Here is a 23770-nt window from a genome sequence, read left to right on the forward strand (position 1 = left end):
AAAAACTGATGTAGTTGTAGTCAAATGGTTTTTTACACAAAAAAACTATTTTTTCCACGAATTCACACACATCTTTTTTGTAGTTGAGGAAATCATCATTTGGAAACAGCATGAAACAGGAAAAAGTTGAAAAGAGATGGATACAATGCACAAAACTACTATAATGACATCTAAAGAAGATAAGATATTATGGAACCAGAATGTTTTACAAGAGAGGAATTTAAGATTCATCTCGTTAGTTGTTCTAATTGAACACCTGAAAACTGCAGGAAGGAGATCCGGAACATAAATATGGTAAGCACGGAGGTCTCTAGATAAATGAGGTACTGTTCTATAGAAGAAAATTGGCACCAAGATTAATGGATCGGCAGAGGGTTCGTACATAAATTTTCAGATCAGTATGCCATGTCGTATAATATAATGAGACTGTCTTGTAGGACATCTCTTCCAAAAATAAATTAGGGTGTGAGGTTCTTTGTTTTCTTTCCATTGTTTTTTACCAAGTTTACAGCTTATCGTCACATTTGAATATATCTGCAACAAAAAAAACAGACCAACTAACTGTATTGAGAGCAGATACATTGAAATGGTCCAAAAAAAATTATAACGAACAAATAGTTTATTGGTACTTTTTATAAAAATCAAAAATTTTAAGATGAAGAGAAAATGGAGGAGACATAGACAGAAAATATGGGTTGATCTTCAAAAAGAGGTGGCAATGATATGGAAACGAATTGAAAAATTCAACGGGGTGTCTTAATGATAATGACTCTCTACTATGTTCACCATATGTATTTATTTAAAGCTATTTCCGAAACAATCGTATTTCTCAGTTGTATAAATTATCTGTCTGGAAGAATTCACGCTTTAATATGATCAAGCACTTGAAGCAGCAGCTCAGTTCGTTCGAAAATTCAATTTGATAGTCATCAGTGAAAATGAGAAGACAGTGGATAAGTTGTGAGATGCTGAATGATTAAACTTTGTGCAAATTTATTTTAATTGATATGGCTGCGGAGGTAAGAGCAGCAAATGGGCGGGATTAAACCAAGAGGAGGTGGAAAACTCCCGACATGTATGTGACTACTCTCCCCCTATGTATTCTTGTGATTATTCTAAAAGTGTAATTCCCCATAAACCGAGAGAAAAGCTGCGAGAGAAAAACTACGTACTTGAGTAAAAGGTAAAAAGAGCAAATAGGAGACGTTGGCAGCGATTGACACATTTCCCTGTTTTCCGTCTTTTCCAAGAGTAGAGATACTGAAAGACTTGATCAGAAATCGAGTTGAAGAGAACGAAACTGTTTTTTGGGAATAATAGTGATGTACTATTATACAACGAATATTTCGTTGTGTGTAAGAAACATCTGCCAAAAAATTGAAGAAGAATATATTGGAGAGCCAACCAATTGAAACAATATTTCCCAAGAAACATCTGACAAGAGTAACAGAAGAAACCTTGGAGTAAGGCAAGACCACCCTGACAACTGTGCTTTGAAAACAGCTTGGCAGACTACTAATGCTTCTGATGTTCCCGAGTTTGTGAGGTCTGAAGATTGCTCCCAGAAAAACTGAAATGTTCATTATTAGTACTTTTTCCTTTGCTTTTCTCCAATGTACTTTTGATAAAAGCGGTCAGTGCAATGTGAAAGTGTCTCTTCGTAAATATTTTTTCACTAGAAGAAGAATTAGATGAAAAAGGAAAAAAAAGACGAAAGAAAAAGGGTGAAAGACAAACGACGATGCCCTATATCTTCTCTTTTCCACGGCTTCGAACAAAGATAGGAATTGCGAGGCGGCATTTTGTTCAGTTATTCGTTTTCCGTTTTGCATTTTCAGTTTTGGCTAGTTTTAAGTCTGCCATTAGATTTTCCTGGGTGTAAAGATAAAAAAGCGCTAAACATGATTAGAATTAAGCGTAGACATTTTTGCTTTTTCATTGTTCGATCCACAGTGACTTTCTCAGTCTTCTCGTCTAGCGAAAACCTGATTGCGAATTGCCTATGTGGTCAGAATTTGTTTATTCGAAACGTCGCGTCATTCCTCTCATCTTTCCACTCTCAAGAATATTGCCAATCAATTTCACCTGCAATCATTGATTTGTTTTGACTATCCAGAAAATATGCAAAACTGGTGAGTAGAGAATTTATTTTGTTTTGAGAACCAGGAAATTTCAAACCTCGGACATTTACAATAGGCATTAGTAAAATGACGAGATCAACGATGAATATGTAAGAGGTTGCATAATATAGGAGAACATAAAACGAAATGCCAGAATATATGTTAGTAGATTGCCAAAAAATGAGTAAGTTTTAGTCAATAAAAGAAAATAAACTAAGAAAAAGGCATGAGATAAGTGAAACGAGACCTTCTGATCAATATCTTGAGATATATAAGTGGAAACAATATAAAAAAATATATAAGGACTATATACATGGTCTTTTAGGCAAAATGTTAGTTGAATCAAGCTGTGAAGTTTTGCTTGTTGTTGTTGTTGATGACAGCCGGGATAAACTTCATACCCTCGTAAATGCTCACAAGGTCATTGAATGGAAATTGTTGGAGTGCAATGAAGTCGTCCAGTCCTTGTCTGAAAATCAGTAAATTGAATTAAAATTGATATTTTTCTAGGGAGGCACTCACGATTTGGCACAATAGACGCAGAACACATGGAACTTTCCACTAATATCCTTGATGAACAGAATGCTGAACACTTCGACCTCACAAGTCATACAGAAATGGGACTGCTCTCCGGGACTTCTCGCGTGCGTCTTGATGACTTTTTTATGTCCAACACAGAAGTCGTGGACCATTTTGCAGAACGCCAATGACCTGAAATATGAATCCCATTAGCAACATACTCTTCACTCGTGTAGTGAGTCTCCTAGGTAACGCATTCGCCCGGAAACCCTCTTCATTACCTGATGAGCACTCCTTTGCAGTTGTTGTAGATGAGTTGGTTGGTGAATTTCACGTTTTTAGCTAACTGCCAACACAACAGCTGCATTGGAACTTGCGACTTGAAAAGGCGCAACTTGTTGTATTCGTAGCTGAAGATGGACATCGTCAACTGATTGTTATTCATTGGTGCCACGTTCCAGGAGATGTTGTTGCACCAGCCAGTTGCTTGCACCCAATGAATCGATCCACCGTTCACATAGACCATGTCACCGGCTTTTTGTGTGAATCGATGCACTGGAATGCCTTCCTCAAGTAGGTTGTCCAATATCGGCCAGAACGATCCTTTCAAGTAGTCGATCCCGTTTTTCTCACACAATCTTTCCATTTTTCCCCAATAATCGTAGGGAACAGCAAACCATTCACAATCGCCGGGCCCAATGTTGATATTTACAGTTGCCATGTGGTTTCCATCTTGATGGGCTAGAGTACGGCAACCTGGAACCTTCATGAACAGCTGCACAGTGTTCATTCCAAGAATCTGGTGACCAAGGTGAGAAAGCATATTGGAACCAGCAATAAGGCGACAGAATGCGGGGAGTTTGGAGAGTTCCTGGAAAAAAAATTGAAAAATTTAGACGCTTTAATTCTAAAGTCTAGTCAACTCACATTAATTTGTTTCCCCCACTTCGTATCATCCGACAAATCGATGTTGGTACCAAACTTGATGCTCTTTAACTCTTTTGGTGGTGTAGGTGCATGTGATTGCTTGCTCATTTTCATTCTCTTCGGAGACGGACCACGTCCACCGGCTCCACCGTGCTTCTTGATCTTTTCCGCTTCATTCCGTAGTGTATGTTTGAATGACTCCGACTGGTATTGTGCGTACTTTGCAACCGTGGTGTAAGTCGGTTCACTAATGCATTTCCAAGTGGGTTGGCTCGCATGGTCACAATTTGTCTCCGGAGGGATATGATATTGAGTGCGCACTTCGATTTCTTGGTTTCCGTCAGTTTCCATAACAGCTTTAGTTGAGAATAATGAAAGATCAAGACGAAGACATCCAGTAAGACCACGAATGCAGGCGACAGTGCAGTTATCCAAGTAACGTTGAAGTTCCAGACTTCCCGCTTCTTTTCTGTTGTCAATAGTGAGAACTGGTGTCTTGAGAAGAAGCGGATGTCGCTCATTCCTCTCCAAAGCGGTTTTCACGTCTTCCTCGGTAGCAATCACCTTTTTCGGCTCCTTTGGAGGTACTGGCAGCTTAGCGTAGTCATCGAAAATTGGTTGGTAGGTGCTGTTAAGAATAGCCCGTTTCGAAACCATCTGCATAATTTCCTGAGCGCTTATATCCAATGAGACGTAGAGCTCTGAGAGCAAGCTAAAGCTTTCCGGTAGGTTTTGGAAGGCAACTCTCGGGAGGAAGTCGTATGGGTAGCAGCGTGGGGACTCGAGGAGATGTCCGTGGTCTCGTAAGTTTTGAATCATGATTTCCGTGACACGTGGCATCTCGCGAGTTGCATCCGAAATGAAGTATTCGCAGATGTTTCTCTGAAATAACCACATTTGTATTTATATATCATAGTTGTCTGTAATCCGGATTCCGGATATCGAACACTTCATTCCTGTTCCGGATCCCGGATTTTGAAAATTGTTTGCCGGTTCTAGATTTCGGATTCCGGATATCGAAAAATGTCATTTCGTACAACAATGGTATTTATAGTTTTTTTTCTCATTGCCTACTATTAGGTTCTTCCCATTGCCAAACAAGAAAAAACGAAAACCCATAATTAGGCTCATTCGATCTTTTAAGATTCAGTGCAAGCAATAGCTTCCATATGCTCTTGCTCTCATTTTTCTATTTCTCACGATTTTTTGTCTTCTTCTATTTCACTATTGAATTGAATAAGAGCACAGCAAAGCAGGGCAGCATTAAATCCCTTTAGCTCCCCCACTTCTTTCGTCATGGTTACAATGAGCTAATGAGAGAGGGGGCAGCATGACTTATAAGCCCATCCCACTCTTCGTTTTTTTTTTGCTCTCGTGTTTGTCTGCTGTTTGAGCTCTTATTACCTTGAATACTGCCTCACTGGTTTCCAAGCACTCGAGCACTTCTCGCTCTGCTTTGACCAACGCCGGTTCGTTGGCTCTCAGCAACTCTAAGACTTGAATCTCAAGATCTTCCATTGGTCGTGGCTCGGGTGTATCCCAGTAAACCTCCTCCGGTTGGTCCTCTTCCATTGTGCGAAATTCGACCCAGAGGTTCCAGAACGCGTGGTCGTAGAGGTACTCTCGTTCCTGGAAATTTAGAAATTGTTTCTATTAGTTGTCATATAAACCAGACTTTCAAAATATCGGGTTGACCCGGCCCGGTGGACCCGCAGTTGAAAATGTGCACAATTTTTTACAAAATTTTTGAACTATTCATCAAAAAAAGTCAGAAATCTTATGTAGGCTTGAGTTTTATCGATATGTAAGAACATAGTCAAAAATACTCAAAATTCTCAAATTTTTAAGTTGTTGTATTGCGACATGACCCTTTGCAAGTCTGATATAAAATTCTCACCATATAGGCTGCATCTTGTCGGTTTCTTAACTCAAGTGGAATAGGCTGCTCGTAAGCTTCTTTGAGACATGGAATGTCTTTCTCAAACGGTGGTGCTTGGTTTGCAGGACGTGTAGGTATCGGCATTGAAAGTTCCTTTTCAAGGAATTGAATTCGAGCTTTTAGAGGTTCCGGACAAACTGAAAAAATAATCTTATTTTACTACCAGCCTGGCTGCTGCGCCTTCGGCGCTTCATCCGGCTGGCCTCTAATTTTTTACTTGTTCACCTCCTCAGAAGTGTGTCCGCGTGGCTGAGTGGTCCAAGGCGGTGGTCGGTGCGCAAAGAGCGCAAGTTCGATTTTGGGCCCGGCCGCCTTTCTTTCTCATTTCTCAAAATTTGCGGACATTGGGACAGATGGACAAACCCCACATGCGTTTTATATATAAGAATGATATGCATTTATAGTATGCTCGGTAGTACGTCACAGCAGTAGATGGAAGATAATCTTTCTCTCTGATATGTATCTGACTCTTATCCCAAAGTAGTCCTAGTCAGTTTCTTTCTCATCACTAATACAAAGGTTACACTCCTGTTCTAGCAGTCGCTGTGCGCCAGCCAATGCAATTCTGTCCTCGTTTTGATAAGATAAGTGAGAAAGTCACATTGAAAACTGCGGAAAAAACATTCGCTATCACCGAAAGTACAGGTGACGGTTTTCCCCCCTCTCACTGTCGTTTCATAGCGAATGTACATATTTCCACAACAATGTATATTGTGACGTGTAACTATGGTTTCTTTCTATTATGTTAAAACCTTGTCTTCTCCAATGCTCACCTGGATCATGCTTCATTGCATTTTTGAAACAATCCAGTGCATCTTGAAACTGTTCATTCTTTTCGTATAGCTCTCCAAGATCTGTCCATGCTGATGTAAGTTTCGGATTCAATTCGATGGCACATATAAAAGCCTGAAACAAGAATAAAAAATGGCAGGCATTTATATGAAGGGATAGGGTAGCGGGAAAGAAATATCGGCGCCTTCGCCTCTCTTGCCGCCTCACAAGACAGTGTAAGAATTGCACTAGTCAACTGATGGTTTTCGACCAAGCTCTGTTATTTCTGTTTTTCTTGCTCTTTCCAATCCATCCTCACTTTCTTTCTCATCAAACTTATTTTTTCTCAATATCAACACATTTTACAGACTTACCTGAAGAGCGTCCATTGGTTGGTTCTGCTTCTGATACAATGCACCAATCGAACACCAAGTGTCTGCATTCTGCTCACGCTTGTCGATGGAGTGACGGTAATTGACAAATGCTTCATGTGCCTGTAAATAGTAATGGGTTAGTTTTCTGTGGGGTTTTAACAGGGGCCTCAAGTCGCAAGTTTGGAATTGTTTCAAATTGCTACCAGGCTTTAAGGTCAACTTGATTAGGCACATCTCGAGATATCGTTTTGTGCTCATCACTTGCCGCTGAGAAAAATCGTCTCAAAGTTTCACCCTGTGGTTGTGCCCTTTAAAAGACCGAGAACGGCTTCTAAAACCAGGGTTGAAAACGGGTTTTCTTATGTCAGAGACAAGCGACGATCAGAAAACAAACATTTCGGATATGCCTAATCAAGTTGACCTTAATGCCAGAGTAGAAATTTGGAACGATTCCAAACTTGCGGCCCCTTGAGGTTCCCTCGTGAGTTGAAACACTAACCACTTGTCCATTTGTGACGTCTTGTTCTCCGTAGACACGTCCCAGATAGTAATAGTTCTGACCATCTCTTGAATCAATTACGTTAGCATGAGTCAGTTGATCCTGCGCTTTTTTCAGATGTTCATCTCGCTTTTCCTCATCTTTATATGTTCGGCGATACTCGATCCATCCAAGTTGACGATGACAAGCCGCCGTCAGTTTGAGTAGAAGATCCGAGATCGCTGCCTCGAGATTTTTTCCATGACTTGTTTGATAGTTCTCAATCTGGAAGAGATATGAATTCGAATCACAAGGAGTCTTTTTTCAACTTACATCTTTTAACAAGACATTGTACTCCTCCTCGGCGGTTTCAAGTTCATCGCTGTTTTCGTGACTCAACGCAATGTTGTACTTGATGATGAGCCGCGGCATGAACTTTGTCTCTTCAATGTCGTTGAGAGCAAGATTGAACATCTGAAACAATAAATGGTGAGTTTTTTTTGAGAGTTGTTAGATGTCAATGGTATTAAAAACAGAACGCATAAGCAGTAGACAATCAGAAATGTCAAATTTAGACCCTGTCCGACTCTCGGTTTTCCGGCTGATTGGAAAATTTCAAGTTGGCTCGGACTGGCCCCCCGACAGGTCTGACCATTATTATTCCATTCTTGCTTCTCTTGGCCGATTTATGTTTTTTTTGGAGTTACATAGAACTCTCCATGAAGTTGTTACCCGCTCATCTAAAACGAGATGTACTAAACCTACATTCAAACATCTGTCGTAGTCTTCAATCTCCATGTAGCACATCCCAAGTCGAACTTTTGCTTCCAACGCTGATCGTCCGGATGGGAAGTTGTAGAGCACTCGTGTGAACGCCTCGATAGCTCTGAAACAACAAAATTGTCAGTTTTTAAGCATCGAAAGCGATATAACTCACGGTTTCCACTGTTTGAAGTGCAGATAGGCCATTCCGAGTCCGAAGTACATTGTTGGATCTCTAGCGAACATGTCTGGATCGTGGGCGAGCGTTTTCTGATACATCTCTAGTGAGCCTGTCCAGTCGTTGGCAAGCAAGACGATGTGACAATGTTTAGCCATTCCGTAGAAGATTCGACGTTTGATTGTGTCGTATTTGTGCGTTTTGTACAACTTCTTCATGTCATCGAGGTATTGCATCAAGTAGAATTGGGCTTTGGCAAAGAAGATTCGAATCGCATAACTGAGATCTGCGGGGTTGTGAACGTAGAACTCATCGAATGACAAACTGAAATAATTTGTTTGGTTTTCAAATGGATTCTTGCTTTTCAGACACTCCTACCTGTTCAGTGTTCGAATCCGTTCTTGTTCATATGGGGTTAGTGGGGGTGGAGTCTGCCATTTTCGAAAGAATCCTGGCTGAAAACACAAAGGGATGGGTTTTTATGTGATTTTGATAGAAAAACTTACTTTACGTTCTTCTGGAAGGGGCTCTGATTCATCCATTGGTGGTGTTAGTAGAGAAGAGGTGATCATGCACACCGGTTGTCCAGAAAACGGAAGACACCTGAAATTAAAGAGATTTCTTTGTAAACTGCGGAAATTAAGAGTACAATTGGCAAGGAAATCAATAATAGGTAAGCTTGGGCCGTTAATCAGATGCTCAACATAAGAAATTCCCAAAAAATCATTAGGCTCAGTGATTTAAGTAAACTACTCTCAAAAATATCGGCTACTAAACAAGGCGTCGAGCGTAATTACGGAGTGTCGTTGTGATTTTTGTGCGGCGGCGACGGCCTCTACACAGCAATGGTGTATGGTGACGGGCAGTAAGAGAGTGTATGGCACGAAGAGAGGCCAGACACGAGAATGTGGAGAAATCGAATGGTGAATGCGCGAGTGTGTATAAAGTGTGGTGGGGGCCTCTCGGGGGGGGGGGGGGCGAGGAGGGACCACCGAATGGATGCCGGTAGATATTGATTTTCTGGCGTAGGAGGGGTGAGGGGAATCGGGGTGAGAATGAGGGAGGATTGAGAGGGTGGATGGTGAGAGACTGTTTTTGAGAAAGTGATAATTGAAGTCTAGAGCGAATAAGAAATTGATACTTGTTGAAACTACGAAAAAATCTCAAAAAATGAGGATTACTGGCCATTCGGCGGATTATTTCACATCGGTAAAGAAGGATTATTGTCGAACGACATAAACAATCATTTTGTGTATAGGGTATTAAACATGGAGTGACTCCGGCAATTTTTCTCCATTTGACATATAAATGCAATCAAACTTGCTACCCTGCAAACTGGGGAAATTGATTTTGCTTCATACTTCATAACTGGAGAGGAAAACTAATCAGTTTTGTTTTAAATTAATTGTCAAGTCAGTAAAACCTCTATTGATTTCAATTAATGAAGAAAAATCAAAAAAAGTGTCTTTCTCCGCTACCCATATGCATATTTAAAATAAAATACCTCGAAAAATCCCTCATGACAGTCCCCTTTCCCAAAAATTCTGTTTCTGTAGACACCAAATCTTGACTCGAGAACAAATATTCATCTAGTCGGCTCTAATCTTTGTGTCAAACCAGATGACGTTGAATACAATTATTATCTGCCAGATGTTATCTCATGAGAACAATATTTTTTTTTTCAAACAGCTGATAGATAGAAAGATCCCAGGTATAATTGAAATTAAGTAGAACAAAGTTTTATTGAAAATCAAGTCGTCGAGTTGAAAACGTCAAAATTGAGAGATCTCAGCAATACACAAAAAGGATAGCAAAGTAGTAAAATTGTTTTTAAAAAAGGAAGAAAACTGCAAAGAATTTAAAAACTAACCGGAATGTTCAGAAGACGAGTAAGAATGAGAATGGACGAGGTTTTTAGCACATAGGTTTTTTTGAGGACACAACCAGAAGCTACAAGTGAAATTTGAGTGGAGAAAGAGAGTTGAAAAATGGAATCGGGCTAGAAAGTGAATGTTGGGTAGTATTGAATACATATGTACGGTTTTCTTATGCGGTAGAAAATTGGTGGAAAATTGAGAAATTTACAGAAGAATGGCTTCGAGGACGAAAACTCTAGTTATGATGAAATCAAATTTCACCAATTTGGATCTCCGTTCGATGAAAAGAATTCCAACAAGTTGTGGCACCGTTTTGAGACACTCGGCCTATGATGGATCACATTGTAATCGGAAGTGTGTGAATGTCCGGCTCGGCGAGCTTTGATCCTTTCGTTGGTGGTGACTCCTTGTGAAATCTGTAATAATTAACATTTATAGTGATAATTTCTGCAATTTGTGTTGTTACCTGATTCATTTGTACACAAAATAGCACGGATAGCATGAAGGCATGCATGGCGGAGAGAATGATGGTGATCATAAGGAAAGCGTCAGTTTCCAGAAATTTCTCTGTAAAATTTTTTATTAGTTTTGAAAGTTTTTATTATTGATGTTGTCCCAATAAATGCGGTTGCATATGTAATTGTTGTTTTTACTAATTCTTTAATTCTATCACCTTACCTAATCCATGATCATCAATTTTGAGAATAGCATAGTGACTTGTCGCCAAGCAGTAGATGAACGAAGACACGGCGACCGAGATGACGAACATAATGAATTCTCTCATGTTTCTTCGTGTCACACAGCTATTCAGCCAGGGACAGTGATGATCGAAGTTGTTCACGCAACTGGAATTTGAAATTTGTTATATAAATAGTTATAGGCGTAGAAAATAAAAATAGACCACTCACAATCCACAGACAGCGCAATGCTTCGTATGCTCCATTTTTCGAATGAAACATGTGAAACAATACTTTTGCTGATGTTGAATTCCTGCTTCCGCCTCGTTCACATATAGCTGATGACAATTTTTGGGAGCGCGCACAACTCCTGGGTCCAGCGTTCCTATTCTGAAAGAAATTAGTGTGACTTTTTAGTTTTTGGCAGATTTGCAACGAATGGGGCCGACTTGAGGTTTTTCACCGGCCCGGCCCCGGTCTAAGTGCAGAAATTTGGAAATTCTTGCAAAAAAAAAGTAGAATTTTCGACTATGTTTTTGAATCTCAATAAAAACTAAAGCGTACATAGGGATTTTAACTATTTTTAACAAAATTTCAATAATTTTTGAAAAGTTTTGTGACAAACTGTGCACATTTTTGACACCGGGCCGATTTTTTGTGAGTCTGGTTTGTGGGGTTGTTTCGATTAATATTACTTACCTAAAAAGTGTGAATCCAAGAGCCAAGACGGAGAGCACGAATAACATCTGAGCCCACCATGGCACGTACCAATGAGCGTAGGCTGACCTGAAATTATAGTTTACTTTTTTGCATTTCTATGTTCCCTTTGATTTCTTGAACATTTCTTTTCGTTCACATTTTCCAAAAAGATAAAAATCAACACTCAGCAACGTAAACCCGTCTCGTTTACTCAAGATATGCATCTGCCCTTTCTTTTCTTCTTTTTCTTCTTTGCACCTGTTCTTTATCTAGCTTTTGTTCGTTTCGTCAGTGAAAGTGAATTTTTGGCATTTCAGATTTAAACTAAACGCAAACACGATTGAAATTCCATATGACTCACCATGAAAAAACCATTAGCACTGCTTCCGCCATCGTGACACCATAAGGAAGAAGTTTGTACGTCGGGTCATGATAATCGAACCGGATGAGGACCATTAGGAAGATACACGAGATCAGTGTGGTGAATGTAGCAACGATCAATGGCAAGTATTTGAAGAGGAGATACGTGATGAAGAATCCAAACATGGGGACGAAAAAGAAGAAGTAGGTGCTGAGTGGTGGGACAAAAGCTTTCCGGAAGCAGTTCGTTCGACTGACTCCTTGCCGCCGCGCGGCTTCTTCCATTAAATCTGAAACATTTAAAAAAATTAGGTAATTGGTTTGAAAAGGTTCCTTACCTAAAATTTGTGGGCTCTTGATAGTTCGCGCCATGTCAAGTGGTGTCTCAGATTGCTTATTCCGTATGTTGACATCTGCTTTTCCCTCCAGAAGTTCTCTGGAAACTCTAATTTCGTGTACTATACCATCGAAACAAAAACTTACATCACTGCTGATGAATTACGATCATGAGCCGCCAGGTGAAGAGCAGTATTCCCACTGAAATGCTCTTTGATAGACAAATCAGCACCAGCTCGGACAATCAATCGGAGTGGGAACATGGTGTAACTTCTTTTGGCACATAACATGGCCGGCGTCATTCCTGGAAAAGTTAAAATAAAAATTAATTATTTTACTGCGGGTAGTTAAAAAATACTGACCACTATTATCACTGATATCTTTGGCATAGTCGAATTTGAGCAAAAAGTAGGCCACCAAAGGGACGTGGTTGCCTTGAATTGCCAAATGGATTGGTGTGTACCCTTGGACATCTCTCACATTGCATACTGCTCCTCCCTAAAAGATATAAAAAGGAAAATTATTTACTTTTAGAACATTTTTACTTTCACAAGCATTGCGCACATAGCCACTAGCCCATTTCTAGCCGCCCAGTGGATTGGGGATGATGCCAAAACTCCTCCAATAAGATTTGTGTCTGCATTGTAGGAGATGAGTCTGGAATTTGAATTTGAAGTGTTATTATTAGTTGAATTGTGAAAACTTACAATCGAGCAACCTCAATTCGGTTATTGATAGCAGCCCAGTGAAGTAGCGAACACCCGTCCTGAAAATTGGAAAAATTTTCATTATTTTTTGAAGGTGAAGTATGCTATAACTTGACAGGTACGTTGAACACTTGCCGGAGCATGTGGTATCGATTAATTTTAAATTCTAAAGTAAACGAATCACATAGAGCAACAAAAGTGTGATTTCTGCTTTACACGCTTCTTGTGTTCACTTCTTTCTCAATGTTCTTTTCAAAAATCAAAAAACTTACATCATCTGTGGCATTTGGTGATAATCCTTGCTTCAGAGCGGCTTCCACATGCTCAACATGACCATGTTGGGTTGCACTGATCACTCCATGCAAATTGAAGCTGTCCACGGCGGCTGGCGGCTTCATAAGGTTGTGCGTCAGCACTTCTGTGTCACCATCCATTGGTCCGATACCAAGTCTGAACATTTTTTTATATTTTAGAAAAAAACGCGACAGAGTGGCAAAAATGAACGGTATTATTAAAATTCTGGAATAAAAAATGGGAGTGAACCGATTCAAAACGAAAGAATAGAAAAGTGTATCGAAACTGCAACGGAACTGTTTCAAAAAAAGTACAAATACCCTTTCTGTTCCGTGTGAATCGGAAAAAGAGTAGCGTGGAAAACTGGCAGAAGAGAAGAGTCAATATCGGAAAAAGAGAAGGAAAAATCAAGTTTTTTGTCCAGTTGTCAAGTCGACGCTCATCGGTTTTTCTCATTTTTTCCCTCCGATAAAGTTAGTCATAACGTAAAAAGGGATGCAACGAGAGGAGCAAATAAGAGAAAAGGGTGCGCAACCAGGAGGAGGAGTGTTTACAAGAGACCTCTTGCAAGTGCGCCCCAGTGCGAATATGCCATTGGCTCGCGTGGGTCGGTTGTTGTGTGCGTATGCGTCCTCCGCAACCGGACGACGAAATGAGAGGAAAGGAAGGAAACATCGCTCATTCTGCGGGGCCTGCCTATGAATCCTCAGCATTCAGAAGGAGAAGGCTAAGTGAAATGAAATTCTATCAAGACACACCAGACAACACTGACACACAACACAGCTAAAAGATTTTTCCCTTGTTGTGTAATTTGAATTTCTTTCGTTTCATTCAACCGTTTGTCGTCTTTTCAACGACTTGGTAGATAATTGGAAAGCGTTGGCAAACGGATAATAATCTGAATCTGTCCTTTTTCTTTCTTGCGTAATTCGTAATTCGCACCTGTTCTTCCTTGTCTGCTTCATTCCATGAGAACATTCAATAAGAATACAAAAGTGATTGAAAGCACATGAAAGATTTCACAATTATTCTTTTCGGTTAATTTTAGGGAAGTAAACTTGAAAAAAGGGTTATAAGTAAAGTGCAAAGTTAGGAATAAGTTAGAAGTCTAATTCTATTAACTGAACAATGACTTCGGCAGCTGACCGAATGACCAAATAGTAACCTAATAAGTAACTACAAAGAGAACGGATGAATATGCAAGAGAACAGGAGAACAAGGTAAACAAATATATTATTTTCGATTTGATTGAGTGAGAATGAATGGTCAAAACAATTTTTGTAAATGCTGAATCTCCAAAATTTGGAAATTGAAAGAAAAAGTGGACGGCAGAAAAGTGGCGATTATAAAATTGGTTGGAATGAAAGGAAATGCATGATCGACAGTTCTTCATTTTCAACAGGAACGTACATATTCGGGGTGAGTAACAATTTGAAAAAAAAACTAAGATTTTTTTTAGAAATGTCAGAAAATGTAACGTCTTGTTTTTAAGATTTTTGAAGATCAGATAAATATGTTGTCCCTGGGTTTTCCAACACGCATTTTTTTGTTTTCCTTTATTTTTCTTTTTCTGTTTTTGTTTCAAGTTTGAAATGACATAACAAGTAGAAAAAAAGAGAGAAATAGAAGCAGAGAACAGAAACTTTAGAGAGTTATGTGACTCATATTCTTACAGGTGTCTCGGCTAGTTGCGAAATGTAGAAATTTGTGGTTTACAGGTTTATAGGTTTACTCACAGACACTACAGGTGTACTACAAAGAGAAATAGACAAATACTTCAACTTTGTGATCATTCTGGATGGGACGATCAGTTAGAACTCAAAAAAAAAAAAAAAAAGTTGAAAATATCTTGACTGCTTGTTCAAGAGAAGGAGACTTACCAAAAATGGAGGGATTACTCAATTTCTCTTTCTTTTTTCTCAATGTCAGACAACCGGGAGTGAAAAAGAAGGCGGCACATTACATACACGTGTCTCTCTTTCTTTTCTCTTCTCATTCCTTTCAACTACCTTTTTTCTTTTTTTTTTGCCATTTTTCTACGTCAGTCAAAACTGGAAACTGTGAAGGCGCACAGGTGGTAACGAGAGACAGAAAGAGAGAGTGTCGATTAATGGGAAAACATTTTTGGTAACCTTTGGCAAGTAATAGATAGATAGAGAAAGAAAGATATGAGGAGAGAGAGTGACTGTCGAGAAAGAATGAAAGAGAAACTGTGTTACTGTGCACTTTTTCTCTGATTCTTATCTCGCGTCGAATATCGAGACAATAGTCAGATACAATATCTGGTAGAACCCAGACACGTGGTTTATGGCAGAAAAAGTAAAAGTAATGGAAGTCTTCAGAGATTTTATAAATGATATGAAATTATCCAAAAGAATTACCGCAAAGAGATGTTTAATGTATTTTTCCCACCGGCTGCTATCTTATCGTAAAAATATATGAAACTATAAAAATTTTGAAACAGATGTCTGTCTATCGCTCCAGTTGTGGAGCATCCGTCATAATGTTGTTGTTTACGACACTTTGTTTATCATATTGTGTATCTTGCTCAATTGAATATAATACAAACCCCAATTCGAATACAATGCGTCTTCATGAAATCCTGGCTACAACAGAAAGTGGCGTGAACTACATTGTGGCCAAATTAACAAGACCATACCCTACAGACAAGAGAAGGCTGACGGAAGAATACTGATAAACGGGCAATCGGTTCTCTCACTCCTTCATTTCACAGTTTTCCCCTCATTTTTGATTTATTGCCGTCTTTTGAAGTTTTACGTTTGATGAAAAAAGAAATTGTCGATTGAAAGTCGAAACCTATTTGTGAAAGAGAAGTTATCATTTAACAAAAACGAAATCGGTCAACGTTCAACAGAAAATGGTCACACGGACACAATTAATTTCGGCGATGTTATCAATAGATAACATTGATGATAACATATACAGGTGCGTTTTAAACTGCAATAAACGAAAAAGTAAAATTAGGATAGTAACTATTAATTATCATCAAAAATCAGTATTATTGAGTATAATTTCTTTTGTTTGAATTTTATGCTTGTTAGGTTTCATTTTCTGAAATGAAGCACATGATTCATGGCAATTTAATGCAACATTTAGTAGTTTATAGCTATTCTTTCGACAAGTTTTTAGCTGTTTCAAAGCATGAAGTGACTCTGTGGATAATTTTCTAAAATTTCAGTCTTTGTCTCATTTTCCAACAGTTGAACTTTTTCAAAATTTTAGTATGTTCAATTCATCAAAATATTATAACATTATGAAATTTAATTTTCTCAATCAAAACACAATAACTTTTTTCAGATCTGAGGGGCCACACATTGGCGGAATAGTTGGTCCCAACCGACTATTCGGGGGATACATAGCTGCTCAAGTATATGAAGCTGTCCGAAACTACAAAAACAAAAACAACGACAAAAATGTTATATTCAGCATGCATTATAACTTCGTGTCTGCAGGTGAGAAGGAAATTGAAAAATCTATAGTATTGAAAAAAACCTCTGGCTAGGTTTTGATTAGTTATTGAATTCACTGAAAGGTCTAAAAATAGCTTGAGACTAGATTTCATTTTCTGGAATTTTTTGTTTTTAGGAAATCCAAGGAAACTAATTGACATCAAAATTAGTCAAGTCGAGAAGATTTATGCAGTCGAGGTTTACCATGAAAACAAAAGTATCGGATTAGCACATGTCAAGGTATTAACTAGAAAAGCAAGTTTTAATAATAATTTACTTGAATTTTTAGACAGACAACACATTTCTCAAAAAACCACCTTATCCTGCGAATGCTCCTGCTTTCTTGAATATACCAAGTATGGAAACAATAATAGCAACATTACCATCAAACAAACTGAGAACGGAGTTCGAATTCTTCTTGAAGCATTTTGTTTTCGAGTTACGACCAGTCCACTTCATGTTTTCTCCAGGTCCCGGAGATCATCGCGTTATGTATTATGCTCGTATCTCTCCGGAGTGCGTTGGTGAGTGAAAAAGTTATTAATTAGCAAATTGAAAAAGAAATGAAAGCACATTTTTATTCGAGAAGTGATTTTCTGTGACTAGCTTACGTATAATAGAGAGAAAAGCCAAGTTTTATGTGTCTCAACCAAGCTCAAAAGCAGAAATTCGTATTTTGTGGTTGGCATGGCGAAAGACAATTCTCGAGACTTGAAGTGGCCTCTCGTAGTCTAGGAGATAAAAACGTTTTTTTCTGTTTATGTCTATACGAATGAAATTGAAAAGGTCGAATTTTCAGACTATATAAGGGAAGACGGAGGGATGGTGGCAGTTGTAGCGCTTTCTGACTTCTTCGTACTACAATCTGTTACGAATGCAATTAAAGAAGCGGGGATGAAAATGACAACTGGAGCTTCTCTTCATCATAAACTATATTTTCATCAGGAGAAAGTGGAGGTAAATTGTTGGTTGCATATAAATAATATATAAACAAAAATCTGTGTTGAATGATATTTGATCTATTGGAAAATAACTGAAATACTCAAAAGAAAACTTCATTTCAATCAAGTTTAGTGGTGAAATTCCTTTTGAGAAGATTTTTCTCGTTTGCTCGATAGCGGACGCGCCTTCAGGAAATTAAATGTCGTAAAAATTCAAAGAACACTTTGCAAAACGCAATTTCCAAGATTCTTAAGCTTTCTAATCAAAACTTTGCAGGCTAGCCAGTGGTTCCTGGTAGAGACGAGAACGGAAATCGCAACTGGAAACAAAGCAAAAATATTCGGTGGAGTCTTCGACAGCAACAAGGAATGCATTGTTTCATTTATACAAGAAGCATATGTTGTACCTGGAGCGCAGCCATTGGAATCTAAACTTTGAGAAACTATTTCGTAAAATGTATTTTTTTAAACTGCACAGTTTCTGACGGAGCAAAAAAAAACTGCAAGAAACGTGATGCCAATTTTTTCACGTTTGAATTCAATTTTTTTAATTTTTTGCTCTGAAGAAACAGCATTTTCAGGTTTTCAGGCGTTGCAATGGATGGAGAAAGGTTCCATCTATCAGAATTGTAAAAAATCCAATTTTCTATTTGATGAGGACGTGAATTTTGGTCAGTAATTAATTTTTTGACACAGAAAAACCGATTTTTAGAAAATTGACCAAAATTTACGTTTTCTGCCTCATAAGATTTATTTTCTACAATTCTGATGGATAGAACCTTTTTTTAATCTACTGCAACGTCTGAATACCAGAAAATGCTGTTTTTTCAGTGCAAAAAAATAAATATAAGAATTAAAACGTGAAGAAATTGGCTTCACGTTTCTTGCAGTTCTTTTTCGCAGTGTGAGAAATCGTGAATTGGAATAAATTGTTAATTGATAAATTGTTTATTTGATTTTACATATTATCTATCACATTGCATTTTACAATTTTTAGCTATTATCTTTTCCACCCATCCAAAAACGGACATCTCTGACCGTTCTATGAGTTGCCTTCTTCCACTCATCGCCCCTCGTGCTGTGTACCTTCATTTACACATACACACAACGAGTCTCTTCTCCATTCACGGGAAACGCGCCAACTGGCTGACTGACGCGATAGCCGTCAACGAGCGGTTCATTTGGTGTGCCTCGGTCATTTTAAAGTTGCAATCCGCACGTTTATCGTTGTTTATCAAGTACTTTTTCAGTTTTTGTTCATTATCAGATCGCGTTCGCACTTTTCTTGGTCTGTTACAGATTTTTGAGATCAAAAGGATGAGAAAATAACCTATTTTCAGGGGAAAAATGCTCCGAGCCGCCAGCAACGGCCTCCGCAATGCGGTCGCCGCCCGTTCAGTTTCGCTGTCAGCTGCCAATTACAGGTAAATAATTAATTATGTAGAAAAATGAATATTTGAAAAAATAAGTAGAACAAGTTATTGAAAACTTGAAGATTTTCTGATTTTCTCAAAGAAAATAATTAAAAAAAAAACAAGAAAATTACCCAAAATGTATGTTTTCAGCGACGCGAAGCGATCTGAAATTGCACAATACAAAGTCGTCGATCACGCATATGACGCCGTCGTTGTTGGAGCCGGAGGAGCTGGTCTCCGTGCCGCTATGGGACTTTCCGAGGGAGGACTCAAGACTGCCGTTATTACCAAACTTTTCCCAACCAGATCTCACACCGTCGCCGCCCAAGGAGGTTACTTGAATTCTCCCGAGAGCCGTTCTCATAATTACCACTTTATTCTCTTTCAGGTATCAACGCTGCCCTCGGAAATATGAATCCAGATAACTGGCGCTGGCATTTCTATGACACCGTCAAAGGATCAGATTGGCTCGGAGACCAAGATGCAATCCACTACATGACTCGTGAGGCTGAGAGAGCTGTCATTGAGCTTGAGAACTACGGAATGCCATTCTCTCGTACCACTGACGGAAAAATTTACCAACGTGCCTTCGGAGGACAATCCAATGATTTTGGTCGTGGAGGACAAGCTCACAGGTACATCATTGATTTTTCGCCAGTTCAGATAGTAAATGTGAATTGTGAAATATGGTAAAGTTATGGAAAATAAATGTGTTGTACCGATACATTAAAATCGATAATAATCCTCTGTGTGGCCATGATAGCGATTTGGCTATGAATGTCTTATACCAAATTCCAGTTGTCTTACAAAGGAAGTCTTTGGAGACGCGGCTTTGGTCAAAGGTACTTTCGATTACGGGGAGTCCATTTCTACCATCAAAACCGCCTAAATGTTCTTGCAAGCCAAAGTTATGAACTCTCAAACTTTTTCATATGGTTATATTTTTTACATGGAATTCCGAATCGGCGAACAGTATACGCAACGAGGCTCTCATTTTTCAAACGTAAAAGCACAAGGAAACCGCGCGGTGGCGTATATGCTGCCGATTCGGAATTCCATGTGAAATAGCTTGGCCATATGAAACATTTGAGAGCTCCCCATAGTCGAAAGTACCTATAATCAAATTTATAAATCGTTTGAGAGCCGCGTCACCGTCCCTCGTCGAATAACTCAAAACAGCCAACAAAAACAAACTACTCACAAAATTTCTTGCTTTCCAGAACTTGCTGCGTAGCTGACCGTACCGGACACTCCCTTCTCCACACCCTCTACGGTGCCTCCCTCCAATACAACTGCAACTACTTCGTTGAGTACTTCGCCCTCGACCTTATCATGGAGAACGGCGCCTGCGTCGGAGTTATCGCCATGGACCTCGAAGACGGAACCATCCATCGTTTCCGCTCAAAGAACACTGTGCTTGCCACCGGAGGATACGGAAGAGCCTTCTTCTCCTGCACATCTGCTCACACTTGCACCGGAGACGGTACCCGCTTTGACCGCTAGAGCTGGTATCAACAACTCCGACATGGAGTTCGTCCAATTCCACCCAACTGGAATATATGGAGCTGGATGTCTTATCACTGAGGGATCCCGTGGAGAAGGAGGTTATTTGGTCAACTCTGCTGGAGAACGTTTCATGGAGCGTTATGCACCAGTCGCCAAGGATCTTGCCTCCCGTGATGTTGTCTCCCGCTCAATGACTGTCGAGATCATGGAAGGACGTGGAGTTGGACCAGACAAGGATCACATCTACCTTCAACTTCACCATCTCCCAGCTGAGCAACTTCAACAGAGACTTCCAGGAATCTCTGAGACCGCTATGATCTTTGCTGGAGTTGATGTCACCAAAGAACCAATTCCAGTTATTCCAACTGTTCACTACAATATGGGAGGAGTTCCAACCAACTACAAGGGACAAGTCATCAGCTACTCATCTGAGAAGGGAGATCAAGTTGTGCCAGGACTCTACGCTGCTGGAGAGTGCGGAGCTCACTCTGTGCACGGAGCCAACCGACTTGGAGCCAACTCTCTTCTCGATTTGGTTATCTTTGGAAGAGCTTGTGCTATTGAGTAAGTGTTTTTGGAAAATTCTGGTGGAGATAGAGTATTCGCTTGTAATAAAGGGCAAGAGCCTTGAAAAAACAAAAAAGCCCAAATTTCAACATTTTCATATTTCAGCATCCTCAAAAACACGTCCGCTGGAGTCGGAGTCCCAGAGCTTCCAAAGAACGCCGGAGAAGCATCGGTCGCCAACTTGGACAAGCTCCGCTTTAACAACGGAGACATCTCCACCGCCGAGCTCCGTCTTAGCATGCAGAAGTCTATGCAAAAGCACGCCGCCGTCTTCCGTCGTGGAGATATCCTCAAGGAGGGAGTCAACATTCTTTCCAAACTCTACAAAGATCAAGTTCACCTCAAGGTTGCTGATAAGGGACTTGTCTGGAACTCGGATCTTGTCGAGACCCTCGAGCTCCAAAACTTGCTTATCAATGCCACTCAAACCATCGTTGCTGCTGAAAACCGAGAGGTGAGAAGGTTTTCTTGTGCAAACTGGTTTATAAATGATTTTTTATAGGAATCCCGTGGAGCTCACGCCCGTGACGACTTCCCAGACAGACTCGACGAGCTCGACTACAGCAAACCAACCGAAGGACAAACGAAGAAGGAGTTCAAGGATCACTGGCGCAAGCACTCGATCATCAGATCGAACATTGAGACCGGAGACGTCTCCCTCGACTATCGTCCAGTCATCGACACCACACTCGACAAAAGCGAGACCGACTGGGTGCCACCAAAGGTCCGCTCTTACTAAGTACCCACTTTTTCGCCCGATCCTTATGAATTCCTCAAGATGTATAGTCCGCTAATTACGAAACACTTTTGTTTTCGACTCCTTGTCTCTATTCTTTGATTCGCGCCCCGTCAACATCCCTGAACTCTCTCATTGTTTTTTTCCTTTAATTTCCCACCTAAAGTTTGTGTCACCCTGTTTGTTATATCTATTTGTATGATGCATTATGGTAGTTATGTGTAATTTTGTAGCAAAGTAGATTGCTGAAAACTCGAAATAAAGTATTTGAGACATCGGTCGATTAATTGTAGGTATATCGGCAGAATATTGACTGCAACAATTTCAAAACTCGAAACGTGAACTAATGCTCACAAAATGTCTTCTATAGTAATCTACTCAGATTTACTTTTGCTCTTCAAGGACAGCAGATCTCAGAACAAAAATAAAACCTTTTTGTATTGCTGATGATGAACGGTTTATTCGAAACAAAGATGCTTTTTACAAGTTATTGTAAAGAGTGTTGCATCCACTGACTTTGAATTCTTGAGTCTTGGCTGGAGTGGTAGCCAAACAGCATCTGAAGTTGTTTCCAGTCATACAGGATCCGTCATAGACAGCAGCACAGTTATGGACACAGAGGTTGTAGCAGGTCTGGTTGGTTTGAGTGGCAAAGCTGATCCATGGAGAACAGTTATCATAGGAAGCTCCTCCGTTGACAGAAGCACAGTAGTTTTGACAGATTGCCAAAGTGACTGCTCCAATGGAAGAGACGAGACAGAGAGCAAGAAGGGCACGGAAGAGCTGGAAACTTGTTGTATTAGGCAGATGCCCTTCAAAAAAAAACTTACCATGTCTATGAGATGAATCTGATAGAATCCGATGATTTGACTACTGCTGGGCTCCCTATTTATGTGAATTCTTACTGTACCACGCATCTATTGTATTCCTAGTTTTGTCCTGGATCTTTTTTGTTGTCAAGCCCACGTTTTCGGATAGACATAAATTTAATATTGAATTGTCTCCTGCTGTTTAAAACCCACACAACTTATTAAAACATTTGAAAAATGAATAGGATTGAAACGGTGACTAAACTGTTTCGAAAAAGCCAATATCAAAGGATACCTACTGAGTTATTGTGATTGGAGCACATAAATAGCATGCCATGCCAAACGGAGAGCATCAGTTCCCTACTGTCACACAAGCATGGTAAGCATAAAATCTCTTTTGTTACCTAAAATGCTGAATTTCCAGTTCTTCCGTGCCCTTCTCGCTCTCTGCCTCGTTTCTTCCATCGGAGCCGTCACCCTGGCGATCTGTCAAAACTACTGTGCATCTGTCAACGGAGGAGCTTCCTATGATAACTGTTCTCCATGGATCAGCTTTGCCACTCAAACCAACCAGACCTGCTACAACCTCTGTGTCCATAACTGTGCTGCTGTCTATGACGGATCCTGTATGACTGGAAACAACTTCAGATGCTGTTTGGCCACCACTCCAGCAAAGACTCAAGAATTCAAAGTCAGTGGATGCAACAAGCTTTACAATAACTTGTAAAAAGCATCTTTGTTTCGAATAAACCGTTCATCATCTAATTATCTCACTCTTAACATGTCTACCTACTAATCTAATTTCCTTACCGCTTTCGTTTGTTCTCTACTGTGATTGTGTTAGTGGCTTTTGGCCCTTCATCTCAATAAATCAATTCAATTCATCAGCAAAACACAAAGTTTTCAATTTTTTTGTACTGAGATGGTTAGTTCAAACCGTGAAAATGGTTTTGTTTTAGAAGTAAATCAGAACCTTGAAGATTGCAACTTCTAGTTTGGAGAGTTGTTTCAAACATCTATGACATTGTGAAATAATTTGTGATCTTCCCTCTAATTTGAATAACTGTCTCATCTTGACCCCCTGATGCGTTTATCTATCCTATGTGTGAGTCATTTCCTAGACAGCGCAACTCGATTTCAAACTCGATCGCCATTGCATATTCGTCAAGAAAAACATATTTTTACTCTAAAAGTGCACGCAAAGGATGAAAAAAACTCCGACAAAAACAAAATTGGGATGACCTTTTTATTATTTTCGCACAAAAATACAAATCCGTCTGCTCCGCCTCTTCTAATCGAATTACGCGG

At 39.6% G+C, this 23770-nt stretch overlaps 7 protein-coding genes across 7 annotated transcripts; 4 read left to right on the forward strand and 3 right to left on the reverse strand.

Moving 5' to 3' along the window:
* Positions 1-2462: 2462 nt before the first annotated feature.
* On the reverse strand, positions 2463-8640 carry GCK72_025275 (uncharacterized protein; the record flags this gene model as incomplete). Its single annotated transcript, XM_053736269.1, has 14 exons — positions 2463-2589; positions 2643-2831; positions 2921-3510; positions 3567-4448; positions 4971-5195; positions 5464-5642; positions 6279-6411; positions 6651-6770; positions 7150-7413; positions 7462-7602; positions 7894-8014; positions 8066-8392; positions 8447-8523; positions 8575-8640. The coding sequence occupies 14 exons, from the start codon at positions 8638-8640 to the stop codon at positions 2463-2465; spliced, it is 3441 nt and encodes a 1146-aa protein (XP_053579835.1).
* Positions 8641-10202: 1562 nt separating this feature from the next.
* Positions 10203-13182, reverse strand: GCK72_025276 (uncharacterized protein; the record flags this gene model as incomplete). The annotated part of the gene is made up of 12 exons (XM_053736270.1): positions 10203-10361; positions 10412-10512; positions 10624-10790; positions 10854-11012; positions 11322-11408; positions 11683-11971; positions 12020-12117; positions 12165-12321; positions 12380-12515; positions 12563-12674; positions 12725-12783; positions 12997-13182. The coding sequence occupies 12 exons, from the start codon at positions 13180-13182 to the stop codon at positions 10203-10205; spliced, it is 1710 nt and encodes a 569-aa protein (XP_053579836.1).
* A 2714-nt stretch (positions 13183-15896) lies between these two features.
* Positions 15897-17868, forward strand: GCK72_025277 (uncharacterized protein; the record flags this gene model as incomplete). The annotated part of the gene is made up of 6 exons (XM_003100234.2): positions 15897-15964; positions 16337-16491; positions 16625-16728; positions 16778-17012; positions 17288-17445; positions 17707-17868. 6 exons carry the CDS (start codon positions 15897-15899, stop codon positions 17866-17868), a joined length of 882 nt encoding a protein of 293 aa, XP_003100282.1.
* A 908-nt stretch (positions 17869-18776) lies between these two features.
* On the forward strand, positions 18777-20347 carry GCK72_025278 (uncharacterized protein; the record flags this gene model as incomplete). Its single annotated transcript, XM_003100148.2, has 4 exons — positions 18777-18853; positions 18995-19176; positions 19233-19479; positions 20065-20347. The coding sequence occupies 4 exons, from the start codon at positions 18777-18779 to the stop codon at positions 20345-20347; spliced, it is 789 nt and encodes a 262-aa protein (XP_003100196.2).
* A 22-nt stretch (positions 20348-20369) lies between these two features.
* Positions 20370-21656, forward strand: GCK72_025279 (uncharacterized protein; the record flags this gene model as incomplete). The annotated part of the gene is made up of 3 exons (XM_053736271.1): positions 20370-20914; positions 21023-21371; positions 21420-21656. 3 exons carry the CDS (start codon positions 20370-20372, stop codon positions 21654-21656), a joined length of 1131 nt encoding a protein of 376 aa, XP_053579837.1.
* On the reverse strand, positions 21012-22570 carry GCK72_025280 (uncharacterized protein; the record flags this gene model as incomplete). The annotated part of the gene is made up of 4 exons (XM_003100129.2): positions 21012-21357; positions 21463-21689; positions 22170-22436; positions 22484-22570. 4 exons carry the CDS (start codon positions 22568-22570, stop codon positions 21012-21014), a joined length of 927 nt encoding a protein of 308 aa, XP_003100177.2.
* A 301-nt stretch (positions 22571-22871) lies between these two features.
* On the forward strand, positions 22872-23189 carry GCK72_025281 (uncharacterized protein; the record flags this gene model as incomplete). The annotated part of the gene is made up of 1 exon (XM_003100210.1): positions 22872-23189. One exon carries the CDS (start codon positions 22872-22874, stop codon positions 23187-23189), a length of 318 nt encoding a protein of 105 aa, XP_003100258.1.
* Positions 23190-23770: the final 581 nt, after the last annotated feature.

This window comes from Caenorhabditis remanei, chromosome X, assembly GCF_010183535.1.
Source record: "Caenorhabditis remanei strain PX506 chromosome X, whole genome shotgun sequence".
Lineage (NCBI taxonomy): Eukaryota > Metazoa > Nematoda > Chromadorea > Rhabditida > Rhabditidae > Caenorhabditis > Caenorhabditis remanei.